Raw genomic sequence first — 15,344 nt, 5'->3', positions numbered from 1 at the left:
TCATATTTTGTCTATGACCTGAGGATCTGGTTCTTCCTTTTGAGCTGCACCTGAGAGAGATCTCTGTTTCTCTTCTGGCAATATATAATATCAATATGAACAAGTAGTATCTTTTTCATATGGGTAAACGTAATTTACTTATCTTAAATCATGCAGTTGAGTCTTGTTTCAAGCCACTGGTTTTATACCTGATGGAGGGATGTGTGTTGGTTATTTAAGATTTTGTCTTCGATGTGATGACAGATGTGATGAGTTGTTGATATGTTTGCTTGTTTGTTTGTTTAATAACTTCTGCTGCATTACAGCCGGGGAGTAAACTGCAGAGGATTTACTGTTCATGACAAAGATGATAATGCCAGCAAAGAAAATTAAGGCAAATGTTTCTCCGAGAAGCTTAATTTCTGTGCAAATTAACACATCTTTCTGTACGAAATTGTACATCACAGGGTAATGTGGAATTTTTTTTTTAATTTATCAGACATACCATAAACCACACTCTGCTGGAAAGCCTGATTGAAGTTTATAGCAAATTCTGCTTTCTTCACAGTAGACAGTCTTAATGATATTAAAACGAACCGTTTAATACATTATATATCTTCCATTTTCTATTTTATTGTAAAATTATGCATTTAAGCTTGAAATCCAGTTAAGAATAATGATTTAAAGCAGAGTTTGAGTGTTCTGATGGTGTGGGTAGATGACCCAGGTATGCTGGCTGCATATTTGCACAAACTAACCAAAGGTGTGGAGAGTGAGGTGTTGATCCTTGTTTAGAATATCAAGTACCGACTACCATGAAAAGTGAATGTGCTATGTTGGAGGTCTCTGAACGTATTGTAAGTGGTATTCTGACTGTAACTTCTTCTATCTGAGAGCAAAAGGGTAGTTCTTTTAATCTTATCCAGTGGAAAAATATAGGCCAATTAGACCTTAAGTGCTGCTTGTTCAGGAGTGATTGAGGGACTACTGTGAAAAAAGACCGATGTAGGAATCGCTGGAGTCTTCAGACTTTTATACCAGTAAAATATCTCAATGAATGTTACTTTAACTCTATTTCCAATAGAGTACTATAAATAATTTTGTAGACTCATTGTTTGCTAATTATTCTACTGTGCTATTTTTTTTTTCCCAAAGCCCTGGATAAAATTACAGGTTTTTTTTTTTTTTTTAATCACACACAAGGATGTATTAAAATGTAAGACAGGCAGAGAATATAAAAGCCTTTGGCTGCATAACGATTTTTATGGTGTTTCTTTGATTAAATGGATCTTTATTCGTGACGCTTCTGTGTTTGGGGGACCAACATTTTTTCTGCGGCCCTCTGCACTTTTGTAATTTCGCCTTACTACCACTTGAGGTCAGCAGCTGCCGAGAAAAAAATAAATAAACCATCTCGCTTCGTTGCAATACATTTTCATTTGCTTTATTAGGATACTTAAAAATCAATACATTTTTTCAGATCCGTATATACATTGTGCAAAACTAGAGGATCTCTTTTGGATGAACAGCAGCTTCAGCAAAAAGTCTTCCTTGTAAGTGACTATAGAGGGAAAACCTGGGATGGCTTTAGGGAGTGTTTATTGGCCTTGCAAGTAGCATCAGCAATTGCTGTGGCAGAGAATGGAGCTCTGTACAATGTAGTGGTGACAGAGTTTCAGTCTGAACCTTTTTTTTTTTTTAATATGAGATAATCAGAATGGATTCAGATATTATTGCTGCGGGGAGTAGTTTGGAATCAAGAAATGGCAAATACCTTTCCTCTTAATTGAAGTATTAATCAATGTTCTGTCAAAACGTGGGGGAAATGTTGTCTAAAAGTGATTTATTTCCACTCTAATCTTTGATTTAAAAGAAAGAAGAAGAAAAAAAAAAGGAAAAAAAAACAGTAGCTTGGTTTCAAAGTTACTGACAAAGATTTGGGAAAGAAGTGTTTGGTTCTTTGCTCTGTCATAGCCTTACCATTGGCTACTTGCTTCTATAGTCTGAGTCTCAGTTTCCTATCTGTAACTCAAAGAAAGAAGTTCACTGGTTTTGATAGTGGTAGAAGATATGTTCTTTTTGTATATATATATATATATGTTTGATACTCCATTTTAACAGTGGGAATGTCAGCAGTAGCATCCCAGCCAAGTCTTGATGCTCCTTTCCTCACATTTGTAATGTTGTCTCTTCGGAGTAATGCATTCTTTCTGTCCTAGATACTTGTATAACACTGCTAATAAACATATCCCACCTTTCAAAAGTGATCACAGTTTAATACTTTACGAAGTTATCCCTGTGAATGATGAGCAACATCTGATACTCTTGTCAAATCTTAAAATCCCCCTGCACCAGGCAGATTTAGCAAGCTATACAAATAATTTACCGGTCACCAAAATGCATCAGAGAAGATGTAAGCTAACCTATAGGAAATTAATTTTGGCTGTAACAACTGATTAATTCCGAAGAACAAACTGCCAAATGAAGCTGGGTGATTGCCACTACTAGTGATTTTCCAGGCTGTGAGTATGCATCCGTCTATGGCTTAAAAATAATGCAGTCAGTTCTGCCACAATTCAGAGCTTGGACCGGATGACTCATTTTGTGCAAGTTTTATCCCAAATAATTACACTTTACCCTAAGTAGGGAGAAAGAGGCAGGGGTGTCAGCAACAGATAAATAAAATAAAGAAAGTAAGATTTTCACTCAACGTCTGCCAAGGCTACGTGAAATCAGAAACAAGTGATAGTGAGAGAGAGTGAAGCCCAGATTGATGTGACCTTTATTATTTTAACAGTGTCTTTCAGCACAGTTACAGAGTTGCGGGATTGCAGAGAACAGAGCTGGAGTATAAAATAACATAAATAAATAGAACAGGAGCCAAAGCAGTCAGCGGGAGGTGGTTGGAATTGGGCAGTGAAGGATGGGTGAAGGGTTTGCATTGCTTAAAGCCTTTATGATTCAGCCACCATAGTTGCAAATTCTGGAGAAGGGAAAAAAAAAAATAATTCAGATGTTAAAAAAAGGAAGATATAAAGAAAGAAGAATCATATTACAGTGGTTACAGATTCACTGATGCAGCAGAGACATCACGAGAACAGAAGAACAAAAGAAATCCAAGTTAATTAAAGTTAATTCCTAAGTCGCTGTTGACTTAGGAAATCTTGTAGTGAAGTGAAATCATTTTTTGAGGGCAAGGGAGAGAGATGCTACACATGCCAGACTGTCAGAACTGTCTGCTGCTATTCATGTGAAGAACCTGATTGGTTTCCTGTTTTTCTTTTGTAAATCTCAATGGGATGAAGGCAAGAGCTAGAAATTTCACTCTCCAGTTAGATAAATTTCCTTTCTATCAGATTTTGGCAAAGAGGCTCGTGAATGAGTCTTTCAGAGTATTTGTGTCCCTGCGTTGTAAATATATTACATGTCAACTCAATTTTGGACTGGCAGATTGACTGAAAATGATAGATTACAAAACAGAAGGCTGACTCCACTGTAAAAACCTACGTAGTAATGTTGACCATGTTGATGATGATGATAAAAATTCCTGTGATTTCAGAGGGCTGGAATTTTATTCTCCGGCTTTTATTAGTGTTATACCCATAATGTTTACATAAAGGTATCTATCTGCAGTTTGGGATAATTTTATAGTTTAATATATGTAATGCCTTTCAGCGCTGTATTACCTATGGAGGTTAAAATTCATAACTCCATCTAACCTTGGATGAGTCACAGATTAAAGGGAATCCCAGGAAGGGAAATAAAGAAAGATAAGAGGGTCTACAGAAAGAGCAGTTTATGGGTTTAACATAACCAGCTGAGAGGAAGGTGACAAATGGGAGGGAGACATCTGTAAAAGCTCAGAAGTAAATTATTGAAGTTTGACATAGCAAAGAGCAGTGTCTTTCAACTAGAAAAAGCAGGTGAAAATTAGGCATTTTACAGAACATTCTAACGTTCAACTGGAAAATGCAAATCTCTAACTCAGTGATATCTTTACTGATTGGTACCGACAAACAGATAATACTTCTGATGATGTGTCCAAAAATATTTTGCCAAACACTCACATGCCGCACTGAGAAATAAGTGTCAGAGGGTTTAAATTAAGTCCACAATTGTCCATCATTTTGAAAGAAGTACATCCAAATTAGGATTAGTTATGCGGATTACTTAACACGAAACGTGTATAAATCCTGTACGTGGTGGGGGTACTTAGATCAGAAGTGCTGCAAACTGAATTTAAGAGATAATATAAACCACTTGTGATAGAAACCCAGACTGCTCTGGGCAGGAAGGGAAAGCGGTTATTAAATCAGTGTGTGAATAGATCCTATAGAGAGAAACATGAACTCCCATAGATGAAACCTTTCTAAAAGGGAAAACTAACAATGCATATTCTATTAGAACCAGTTGTCATACTTGCTACTGCTAAATTAATTCCTTTTTAAAACAAGTTGTATCTACAGAATGTATTTGGAAAAGGTGATTCGACCTGAAGTAAGAGAATTTCTATACTACCTTATGCTAGTGATTTTATCACTTGGTGGCAATATATTTCAAGGGTACTTTCTGAAAGCCACCAAACCATAAAGCCATAAAACGGTCCTTCATGAATAATTGCTATACACTTCATACTTTATCCAGTATTTTCAGTATACTTCATAGATATTTCAGAGATGCTCCAGTTGAATAATTCTGCAAACTAGTTAGCCAGCTACTTTCATGTGAAGGTTAGCTCAACTGCGGGCGGATTGTGGATGCATTGTCACAACGCATATTCATATATGCAAAACTTTTGAGATAAGGCACTATTGACTAAGCCCTGTGTGTTGCTCATTTTGGTAATAGTCTATTGCTGTTGATGAGATAACCCTTCTGATTGGCTGCATCCTCTCCTACAGCTGCAAGTCGCCTTCCAAACAAATATAAGAATGCACAAATGATAGTTTTCAGTTACAAGGATTTACAGTATTTTACTTACTGTCTTGCACAAAAGCTCTGATGTAAAAGAGAAGGATTGTCCCACTGTGTTTAATACAGTTTAGTAGTATGTACTCTAATGTGTACCTGGTTGTACTTTACTGAAATGACAGATTTAATTACAGAGAACGAGTTGCAGAATAATAATTTCTCTCAGTGGATTCAATTTTTACATTAGCAAATCTATTTATAATGACTTACACTAATTTATTTTTTAAAAAAAAGCAAAAAGAGGGATAAGAGAAGGACTTCCACAAGATTTCTCTCTGTTGTAAATGACTTTTAGTCGTGGCAAGGTCATGGCATACCAGTTGTAATTCTGAATGCAGGATGCCTCACTTTTGCAACTTTTAAAGAAAGTAATTAGAATATTTGTAAAAGCTTTAGACATTGACCTGTATTGAGTGGTGAGACTCTGGCACAGCCACCCAGAGAGGTTGTGGATGCCCCGTCCCTGGAGGTGTTCAATACCAGGTTGGATGGGGCCCTGGGCAGCCTGGTCTAGCATTAGATATGGGGGTTGGCAGCCCTGCCTGTGACAGGGGGTTGGAGCCTGATCATCCTTGAGGTCCCTACCAACCCAAGCCATTCTATGATTCTATGACTTAGGATATATTTTTTTTCATTTTGTTCCATCTACAACACACAGTCTTCGAAAGTTCTCTACATATACTTTTGCAAGTCTGTTAGTACTAAGAAACTGAAAAGCATGATATGACTGTCTGCTGCTAAAAACATGATAAAATTTCAATAAAAACATTGTGAGCAAAAGTCTCCCTTTTTTTCCTGCCTCCTCCTTACAGGCATTCTCCTGAAGCTGACGGTGCTACTTCTGCATCGTTTCACAGTTCAATCTGAAAGCTAATGCTTGTAGTTTTATTAGATAACCAACCTGGCTTTGGCCTAGATTTTTTTTTTTCAAATTCTTCATTTTCTGTTCATATCAATGAAACATAAAGAGGCTTGGCATCTCAGGGAAGGTAATTGTGTCTTGCATAAACATGCTGCATGTTTTCAGCTAGTCGAAATGGGCTGAGCAACCACAAATTACAAATCTTGATTCAGTAAGTTGATACAATAATTTCTGAGCTGGACGGTCTTGCAGAAATGAAAGAAGGCTTTAAATGGGAGACCTAAGAGAAGAATTTGTAATGTGAGACCTCTTATGGAAGGAAGGCTGATTAAGAGGTTGAGATTAATGTTTGTGGTGAAACAGCTGTGAGAAACAGCTCTGTGGTGGTAAAAGACAATCCATTAAGCCCGACTGCTATATGATGTGATGTACATTTATGACTGTGTTTAATTTAGGTAGTTAGTTCTGAGCACTTATAATCTGGAATTGGATTTATGAACTGAAGGAAAAGCTGTGAAGTATCAGTCATCCTTGCCCTTAGGTCACAGTTTCAGCTGTTCCCTTTGCCTCTTCTTCCAGCTTTCATGGTGTAACTGTTTGTCAGAGTCAAAGTTAAGAAAGGGAAAAGGAACAGAATTTATGCAGCAGTGATGTGGCCAGAAGAAAGTAAAGTAAAGTAAAGTAAGGAAAAGGGAAGGGAAGGGAAGGGAAGGGAAGGGAAGGGAAGGGAAGGGAAGGGAAGGGAAGGGAAGGGAAGGGAAGGGAAGGGAAGGGAAGGGAAGGGAAGGGAAGGGAAGGGAAGGGAAGGGAAGGGAAGGGAAGGGAAGGGAAGGGAAGGGAAGGGAAGGGAAGGGAAGGGAAGGGAAGGGAAGGGAAAATCTTCATTCTCATTATCTGGTGTAAATTCAGAGTGATTCTATTTCAGAGTTAAGGAAGAGTGATAATTTCAGAAGAAGGAGAAAAAGAAGTGTTTCCTATTGTTTAGTTATAGTGTAATAACTTTCAGGCATTGTTTTAACTTTTAAAAAGTGCTGTTGTCAATCTTGCATGAAAATGTTAATGTCATTCTTTCATATTAGCCAAAATGGCTCTGTGATATACTTATTTTATTCCAGTTGAGCTGGTTTTTGCTCCGCAGCCTTCTGCATAACTGAGAATGGGTCTGATGTGAGGTTGGCCAATCAGCTGCAAGCATACTTACCTGAATCAAGTTTTCTTTTGAAAATTGTGCCCACTGACTTTAGTGTCAGTGCCATTCATTTTAATGGGAATAAGAAGTAGCCATATAGTATATCAAATAATGACATACTCCTCAGCTTCAGTAATGCTGCTAAAGTCTAGCAAGAGCTTCCCGAGACCTTCACAACTGCTCCTATACAACTGTAATATAATCAGCATCTGATAAATTAAGAACTTTTAGATTAGAAACAGGATGATAGTCACGGATACGCCATTGTGCTACAAGCAGACACTTCAGCAAATATTCCACCTGACTGTCCAAGGATAACTCTGTATGACATTGCTTCAGCTTCTGAACTAGGAGACTGTTAGATAACCTCATTTTGCCTTTTATTTCTTTTTATAATTGCTTTTGGTTTGGAGACAACCTTTTTTTTTCTATTGATCTCAGAGTTCAGATAGCAGAGACATGAGGTTATTATTATTATTATTATTATTGTTTTTTTAGGATATGTTTACACTTCAACCTATCGTGTAGCTTATCAGCATGGTGAAAACTTAGCAATTGCCTGCTGTCTGGGTGATTTAGTGCTCTGGCCACAATCCCTTGCTATCATCTCCTGCAGTGAGGAAGGATGTAATTCAGAAATGCCTCTTCCAGTTTGTCTCAGGGATGCAGAAGAAAAAGAGGGAAAAGGGAGAACATTTTCTTGTGGGCCAGTTTGATTCATCCCAAGGGGAAACTGAAAGCAGAAGTAATTTTTCTAAAGCAGCAGCGTGAGAGGGAATTTCTCACTCCTCCCAGTTCTCATATTTAGAAAAAGAGAGCCATGAGGTCTTTAGGTGTGAAGACCTACACAGACACTAGCAAAGTGGATAGGCTGTTATTGGATGACACTGTGGTGGCAGACTGACTGTACCTTGAATTTTAAGGACGTTGCAAGGCTTTGAATGATTCCAGAAAGCATTACTTTCTTCTTCACTAGTCACCAAGGCAAAATGCTGGTACTCAGCTATTTTCTTTCCTAAATTCTATATTCACATCTCTCTGTGAAGTCTCAGCGTCCTGACCCCTCACTGCACTGGAGTCCACAGAAGGAATAAAATGATTTTAAACAAAGAAGTTGTATTGGTATTTATCCTACGTCTCTTAATTACAAACTAAACTCTAAACTCTTGCCCCCTCTAGTGTCAGAATTCGGCTCCTGTTTCCCCTGAAGCCTGCAAGTAAGGTGCGGGCAATGTAGCAAGGCTTGACATTTCATTAAACCCACAATGTGCCCTTCAGAAGGTCACAGCCCGCGGTGATCCCTAGATTTATTCAGTTCTTGTATGTAAGAGTAATATTCGATTTTTCCTATGGAAGCTTATTCCTCTGGTTACATACCATCAGCGCCAATTTTACCATCACCGTCCTTATCTCCAGCAGCCAGAAGAGCCTTTGTCTCTTTGTCTGATAGGTCTCTGCCATCTGGGGTAAAGCCCTTCAGTACAAACCTAAAGAGGAGGAATGGAAAAAAAAAGGAAAATTGTTATTGTTTGTTTGTTTGTTTCAGAACAGTTTCACTTAGTATTTATTTTGCATTGCTGTTTTCATATATGAGGTGGAATCCATGGTTGGATTCAGTAAAGGTCATAGAATCACAGAATCATGAAGGTTGGAAAAGACCTCTAAGATCACCTGGTCCAACCGCCAGCCCATCCCCACCGTGCCCACTGACCACGTCCTCAGTGCCACATCCACACGGCTCTGGAACACCTCCAGGGATGGTGACCCCACCACCTCCCTGTGCAGCCTGTGCCACTGCAGCACCGGTCTTTATCATCCAGAAAGAGTGCTGTACTCTGAATCTAGGTGAGGTACCATCCACGAGGTATTGATCAGTCAAGAGTTTGAGGGATCCCTCAAGTAGCAACCTCCAACACACTCTAGTTCTTACAACCAGCAAACAGCTGATTATTGCACACCAATACCAGTTGGGAGACTGAACCATAAGCTCTTATCTAGAGTCTTGTGAAAAGGTAATCAGGCTCTTAAGGTGAGGCTATTTGAGAAACACCATGTCTTTACTCACTTTAGCTCTTCCTCTTCGATGAAGCCGCTCCGGTCTTTATCAAGGATATGGAAAACCTTCTTCACGTCTTCTGGGCTCTTCTTTTTCAACCCCACCATCTCAAAGAACTTCTTGTAGTTAAAAGATTCAGCTGCTATAAGGGGGTGAAAAGCCATAGAATGGTTTAGAAAAAAATCTTTAAAACTTACATACATACATAACCCTGTGCTTTTCTTCCTTACTGCTGCATGTCCTACCCTGAGAGGCAAAAGTACATTCTAGCCTTGCTGTGCTAGGAGCTGGATACCTGCGCTGCAATAGTCATGCTTCACAAACACTCGTTTAAATAAACAAATGATGAGGAGGGCACTGTTTCCGTTTTGCAGATGAAGAACTGAGCTACGGAGGGATGGAGACTTGCCCAAGGTCACACAGGAACTCTGTGCAGAGTTGGAGGCTGAAGGCTAACCTGCCTACTCTCGTTTCAGTGCCTTAAAATATGTTTTAACAAGTTTTACACTAAAAAAAAAAGAAGTGTTCGGAGAGCAAACTCTGACTATTAGACCACTGTCACTTTTTGGTATTTCCACCCCCGTGGACAAGATCTATTTTAGTGCACGTGGCTTGGACAGTTCTGGTCCGTTTTTCCTGAGGGCTCGCCCGAGATCAGAATAGAGCATTCCTACCGCTAAAGGCATGTGCAATCACCGTCTGTAAGCTCAGGCACTGCAAGGCAGTGGACAATCGCTGGGGAAAAAGCAGAGCCCTGGAGATCGGAGAGGAGATAGTAAACGAGGTTTACCTGCTGCACCTCCCCATCCTTTAGCCAAACCACCTCTGTCCCACCTATGCATCCCCCTGCTAAAGGCTATGGTGCAGCCTAGAAAGGTGCTGCTGAAACCCAATCCCGTGACCTCCACAAGGTGCTGTGGATTTATTAATTATTATTATTATTATTATGCATCTTTGTTCCCACCGCAGCTTTTTCCTATTACATAAAGCGAAGGAAGCTCAATCGCTCGGGATCTGCTTGGCTGAGACCCGTCATTAGTTGCTCCTAATTGCTTCTGCTCCGGGACTCGGAAACGGCCCTGGAACAATGGGAGCTAATGAGGAAAACAGCTGCCGGATCGAGCAGAGCAGTTCGTTGGTCCCTGCGACTTTGTGGCTGCTGAGTTTATCGGGGCTCAGCGGGTTTTGCGCTGCCTCTGTTCAGGAAGGTCACCGCACAGAGCAGGAGAGAAAGGCACTTCGGGGCAGGGGGGGCATTAACGCCGCCGTTCCCTCGAGACCAACCCTTAACAGTCGGAGCACGAAGCACGAAAAGGGTTTGCCGTCAGTTTTGAGGAGAGAAGAGATGAGGAATATCTGAGCACCGGAGGAGCCCGAGATATATGGGACGTAGGGACCGCTGCAGCCATTCGCCCTGCACAAAGCTCCTGCAGTCGAGCAGCGCGCTCGCTTGCTCTGCTGCTGTGCCTTCTGCTCCATCCCGAAAAGCAGAGCCCGTTGGGGGATTCCGCAGAGGGAGTAAGGAAAGAGCGGGTTTTATCTCCTTGAAATGCAAAAGAGCAGTTCTGCAGTACTTGAAACTGAACGTTGGATGGCTGGAAAGCTGCCGCCGTCCCTATCCTGCATCAGGACATAATCCCCCTCGGTTCCTTTAGAAGTCTCCTCTCACGAGCAAAGCACAGCCTGCAGCTGCCGCTTACCTTCCTTTAAAAAGGAACGAGCATTTCACCTCCTTCGTGTGCAGAGCAACTTTGCAGAGGATGCAGCCCTGCACCTGATAAACCTGTCACGCCTTCGCCGCACTTCTGAGAACGCGTCCTCTTCGCTATTTTATCTAGCTGTAATCTTCCCCGAGCTTCAATAAATGCGCTGCCATCCTGGGCTGGAGGGACGAAAGGGAGGAGGAAAAAAAGAAAGAAAGAAAGAAAATTAAGCACTCACCTGAAAAGGCTCCCACAGCCTTCTTGATATCCTCAGCGCTGAGCACGTCAGTCATCGCCATCCTGCAACTGTTTGAACAGGGAAGCAAGTGCGAAAAGATTAAAAAAGTGCTTTTCTCATCATTTCTGCTCATATGACCAAAGCTGCAGTGCCGTGTGGGGATGATGGCACGTCGGGAGCGGCTGGCCCGGCGCCAGCCACGGGTAGAGCTGCGTGTGGCGGAGCGCCACGGGCTGCCGCTCCCCCCGGTGCGTACGGAGCGGTCCCCCGAAGGACGGGGTACGGGGATGCCTTCGTGGGGACCCGGCCGGGGGCGCTCCCTGCGGGGCGGTGCCTTACGGGAGCGCTGCGGGGCTGCGTCGGAGCGGCCGTGCCAAGGTCAAGTCCTCGGGTGCGGTGGAACTGCAGAGCGGATCCCTTCCGTTGGGGAAGTCGGGATGAGCTTTCCCAGTTGGAGTAGGAACTGCAGCATATGCCAAGCTTCAAGCAGCTCTTAGGGTCGGGAAGCAAATGGAACGGAGCTCGTGAACGTTTGCTTTCTCGTTCAAACACTTGAAACGTCCCCCTCCCAGCCCGCCTCCCCTTCCCCCCCCCCTCCCCTTAGACCTCGTTTCTTTCGGGCCACTCCATATTAAGCATCATCCGCGCTGAATTCATTATCACATCCCCGCGAATCCCACGGCTGCCGCTCGCACTGTGCTGCAGAGCCCTCCGCGATGGGGTCCGCCGAAGGGGAAGCGGGAGGTGACCCCCCGCTCGTGCCGAGCTCCTGCAGGGCGCCGGGGTCCTCGGGCGGGACCCACAGCCTCAAAGGAGCAGCTAAAAGGACTGAGGGACTCTGTGTTTTCTAGGTTTGGTTGCTTCAAGAGACAGTGCCCGTTTCCCACCTCGGGTCCAGCCCTCTCGCAGAGTTTGGGCAGGAGCCATCGGGTTGAGGTAGCCAAGGTTAGGGCCCAGGAGTAGGGCAGATCTCGGTAGGAACACTGGCATCTCTGCCTGAGGACAGGCGGGGAGAGAGGCGGTGTGGCAGCAGCATCCCCACCCGCTGTCAGCAGCTCCTGCCCGACCCCGCTGACGCAATGGCACCCATGGCCCGAACGCCAGAGCGGCCTCAAAAAAGGAGGGGGCTGCTTTGCAGGAGCGTCTGGCTGTCGGTAATCCCTCCGTAAAAGCACGAGCCCCCACCCCTCTCCTCGGCGGCCCGAGCTCAGCTCCAGCGGGTGAGTCATTAGCGTGTCACCGAGCGCAGAAGGACGGAGGAGGAGGTGACGTTGGGGTCCCTTCTTTTTCTCTTTTCTTTTTTAAACAGCGAAGTCTTCCCTGTGGGAGGGACTGTCGTTTGGAACCCTTTTTTTTTTTTTTTTCCCCCTCCCTAATTTCTATGTATTTCCTAGGATACAAGAGAGGCTTTGTTGTCTTCAAGGACAAACATTGGTGACGGATGGGGGAGCAGCATCCATCTCCTTTGCCCACAGGACGGGATGCACACTGAGCCCGGAGGGCTCCGCTCTCCTCAGCTGCCCCCATATTTCCTGCAGTGGTTTCCGGGCCGGGAGGTGGAAGGGCGCGATGCAGAAGTGGTGGAGTTCTGCTCGGAGGATGGAGCTGAAGAAGCTCCGTGCAGTGCAGTCAGCCGTCGCCCTGTTTTACACGTAGGTTAAATGTAGTCCCGCCAATATACAACTATTAACAGGAGAAACCACCGTGCTGGTTGCACGATCTTCTGTAATTGGCGTCTCCTTACTTGCTCGTACTGATGGAAGAGAAAAAAATATCCCTTTTTTTTCTTTCTTTTTTTTTTTTTTTTCCCAATGGAGACGCCTCCATCCTTCCAGGACATCCTCGTCCCCTTTGCCAAGTTCAGCATCGGTGCCATCCTCTCAGGAGCTTGGCTTCACCTTCCACCACTTCTTCGCTTTCTTTTGCGACCCCGTCGCCGAGGTTCCCTCTCCCTTGGAGCCCCAGAGCCTCCCTTCAGGTCCCCACGAGCGGGGCTGGCCGCTGCCCATCGGCCTCCGAAGATGCTCTCGTTGCGGGTGAATCGGGTTTCGGTGTCGGCCCCGCTCTGCTGACACGGCAGCACGGTTGGAGGGCTGCCCTCCCCCGCACGTAACCCAAGCCGGGGGCTGGCAGAGGGCTGCAGTGCTCAGAGCCTCCTGCCCGGAGCCTCGCTCCGCACCCTGGGCTGGGACCCCGCATCCCTAACGATGCGAGAACCCCTCAGGCCTCAGCCTGTTGTGGAAGGGAAGAAGCGAGAAGCGCCAGAAGAGCTGCCAATGCATCACTTGGGGCCCTTTGTGTAGCACGAAGCGCACTGCCCCGACTTCCAGTAGAAAGTCAAAGCAGCCGCACGTGGGTTTATAAAGCGGCCCAAAGGGGATCTAAAGTGCGGCCTCGGCAGTGGCCGAAGGCCGTCTCTAATCTCGGCACAGCATCCGCCAGCAAACTTCTAGAAGCTTTCAACTGCCCAGCTTTAGTCACAGCTGTGACGCTATCCTAATATATGCTATCCTAATATATGCTCTCCTAATATATACAAGGCGTTTCACGAATTGGCGGTTTCACACTCGACCCCTCACCTTTTCCTCATCATCCCTCCGGGATGAATGACACGTTTTGCTTTATTGCTGAATTTTTGCCAATTTTTTTTCCTCCTTTTTTTTCTTTTTTTTCCCTTCCCTGCCCGAACTCTTTGCGAAATCTACACCGTGCATTTCCAAGCTGACTGCAGGGCTTTGGCAGAGATAACTCCCCCTTCCGCCGGCACCAAACGCGGTGATGTCCTCACCAGCATCGAGGAAATCAAGTCGAAACCGAACCGCCCCTGCCAAAGCAAGCGAGTCGGTAGGACGGGATGAGCAGTAGAAGCCCCACGGCAGCAGCTCGAGCTGCAGGCGGGCGAAAAGGGTGACACATCCATCTTCTTAACGACCGCACCAAGCAGAGCGCATTCATCCCATCGTCTGTGCATAAAGAGACGTTTCCTTTCTGCCACGTGTTTTGCAGTTGTTTTCTTTCCTTTTAACCTCCTGCGTGTGACTGAGCGCTTCAGTAAATTCTGCTCGAGGAATCCTCGCGTTTTCCTTCTCTTTCCCCTCTCCCTTCCCTCTTCTGTTGTTTGCATTTTCTCACTTTCTCCCCGCTTTTTCTCTCCATTCCCCCCTCAACGTGTTCCATTTCCTCTTCCTAATGGCCCGGAATCTTCTCTGCGGGAATCCGCTCCTCTGTGTGGGGGAGATTCGCACCTCTTTGTCCTTCGGTTTTTGTCTGTGGGAAGGGCCATAGGGTCGGAGTGATGGAGGCATTTCCCCGTTCACAGTCCGGTCCGGGGTTCTGCCCGGATCGGGAGAATCCACGTTCTCTGTGCAAGTTTCAACGTTATCTCGCTACTTACCTTTCGGATCTCTCCTAAGCACTCTTGAAAAGGTTCTTTGATACGGAGGTGGTCAAAAAGAAGTGGAACTCGGGGTAGGGACCCCACTTATATAATCTCTCCTGCTCTTTCTATTTTTAGCAAGTGATACCCACTCCTCACTGGTATCTGATATTCAGGGATTTTGGTGACGGTGTCACATTTATCTTTTCCTTAACTAAGGAACACTATTAATAATCCTTGGCACTCACCTTCCCCTGGCTGTGAAAACCTATTACCTCGGCAAGCTGACGGTCTGCTTGAGACTTTATTGTTAAGGGGAGAGGCGGGCGGTGGGGATCAGCTGTGCAGAGCAAATGGGCCTTCAGATTCCATCAGATGGAGGCAGCTCAGAGAGCTCCATCAGGGAGTCCAACCTGGGAGACGGGGCCCTGCTCGAAAGGAAGGTTTCACTCTCTACAACGATCTGAAAGGAGGCTGTAGCAAGGTGGGAGTCAGGCTCTTCTCCCAGCTTAGGGGATAGGATAAGTGATGTCCTCAAGTTGCATCAGGGGAGGTTTACGTCAGATATTTGGAAAAATTTATTCTCTGAAAGAGTGGTGCTGCAGTGGCACAGGCTGCACAGGGAGGTGGTCCAGTCACCGTCCCTGGAGGTGTTCCAGAGCCGTGTGGATGTGGCACTGAGGGACATGGTCAGTGGGCACGGTGGGGATGGGCTGGCGGTTGGACCAGGTGACCTTAGTGGTCTTTCCAACCTCTGTGATTCTGTAATTCTATGATTTTGTGAAGATATGACCACTTCATCCATCTGTGAGGGAAAACAGAGGCTATTTGGAAATTTGTCCTCCTCTCTCCCTAGCCTTAGCACACGCCACCTGAAACCAGCCTTAAACTGCAACCCTCACATAAAGCTGCACCACCCAGCTTTAGAATCATAGAATCACGAAGGTTGGAAAAGACCTCTAAGATCATC

General features: G+C 44.6%; 2 protein-coding genes across 14 annotated transcripts in view; one reads left to right on the top strand and one right to left on the bottom strand.

Moving 5' to 3' along the window:
- Positions 1–1,397: 1,397 nt before the first annotated feature.
- PVALB (parvalbumin) lies at positions 1,398–14,652 on the bottom strand. 9 transcript variants are annotated; one of them, NM_001397893.1, is made up of 6 exons: positions 12,184–12,319; positions 11,338–11,490; positions 10,999–11,066; positions 9,067–9,196; positions 8,379–8,488; positions 1,398–2,962 (listed from the first exon to the last, which is right to left on the bottom strand). In NM_001397893.1, the coding sequence occupies exons 3-6, from the start codon at positions 11,057–11,059 to the stop codon at positions 2,934–2,936; spliced, it is 330 nt and encodes a 109-aa protein (NP_001384822.1). In that variant the 5' UTR covers positions 11,060–11,066; positions 11,338–11,490; positions 12,184–12,319; the 3' UTR covers positions 1,398–2,933. The 9 variants fall into 9 exon arrangements, with proteins under 9 accessions (NP_001384822.1, NP_001384821.1, NP_001152787.1 ...); NM_001397892.1 differs by lacking the exon at positions 12,184–12,319 and adding an exon at positions 11,886–11,916 and having other exon boundaries at positions 9,067–9,199; NM_001159315.2 differs by lacking the exon at positions 12,184–12,319 and adding an exon at positions 11,605–11,862 and having other exon boundaries at positions 9,067–9,199.
- The window catches only part of NCF4 (neutrophil cytosolic factor 4), a 34,052-nt gene continuing 30,704 nt past the window's right edge, over positions 11,997–15,344 (top strand). For all 5 annotated transcript variants that reach the window (XM_040696724.2, NM_001397093.1, XM_040696718.2 and 2 more), the window contains exon 1: positions 11,997–12,218. The gene's annotated coding sequence lies outside the window, so the exon portion shown is untranslated. The remainder of the gene's footprint in view (positions 12,219–15,344) is intronic.

This window comes from Gallus gallus, chromosome 1 (assembly GCF_016699485.2).
Source record: "Gallus gallus isolate bGalGal1 chromosome 1, bGalGal1.mat.broiler.GRCg7b, whole genome shotgun sequence".
NCBI classification, from domain to species: domain Eukaryota; kingdom Metazoa; phylum Chordata; class Aves; order Galliformes; family Phasianidae; genus Gallus; species Gallus gallus.
This window is presented reverse-complemented; position numbering and strand designations above follow the sequence as displayed.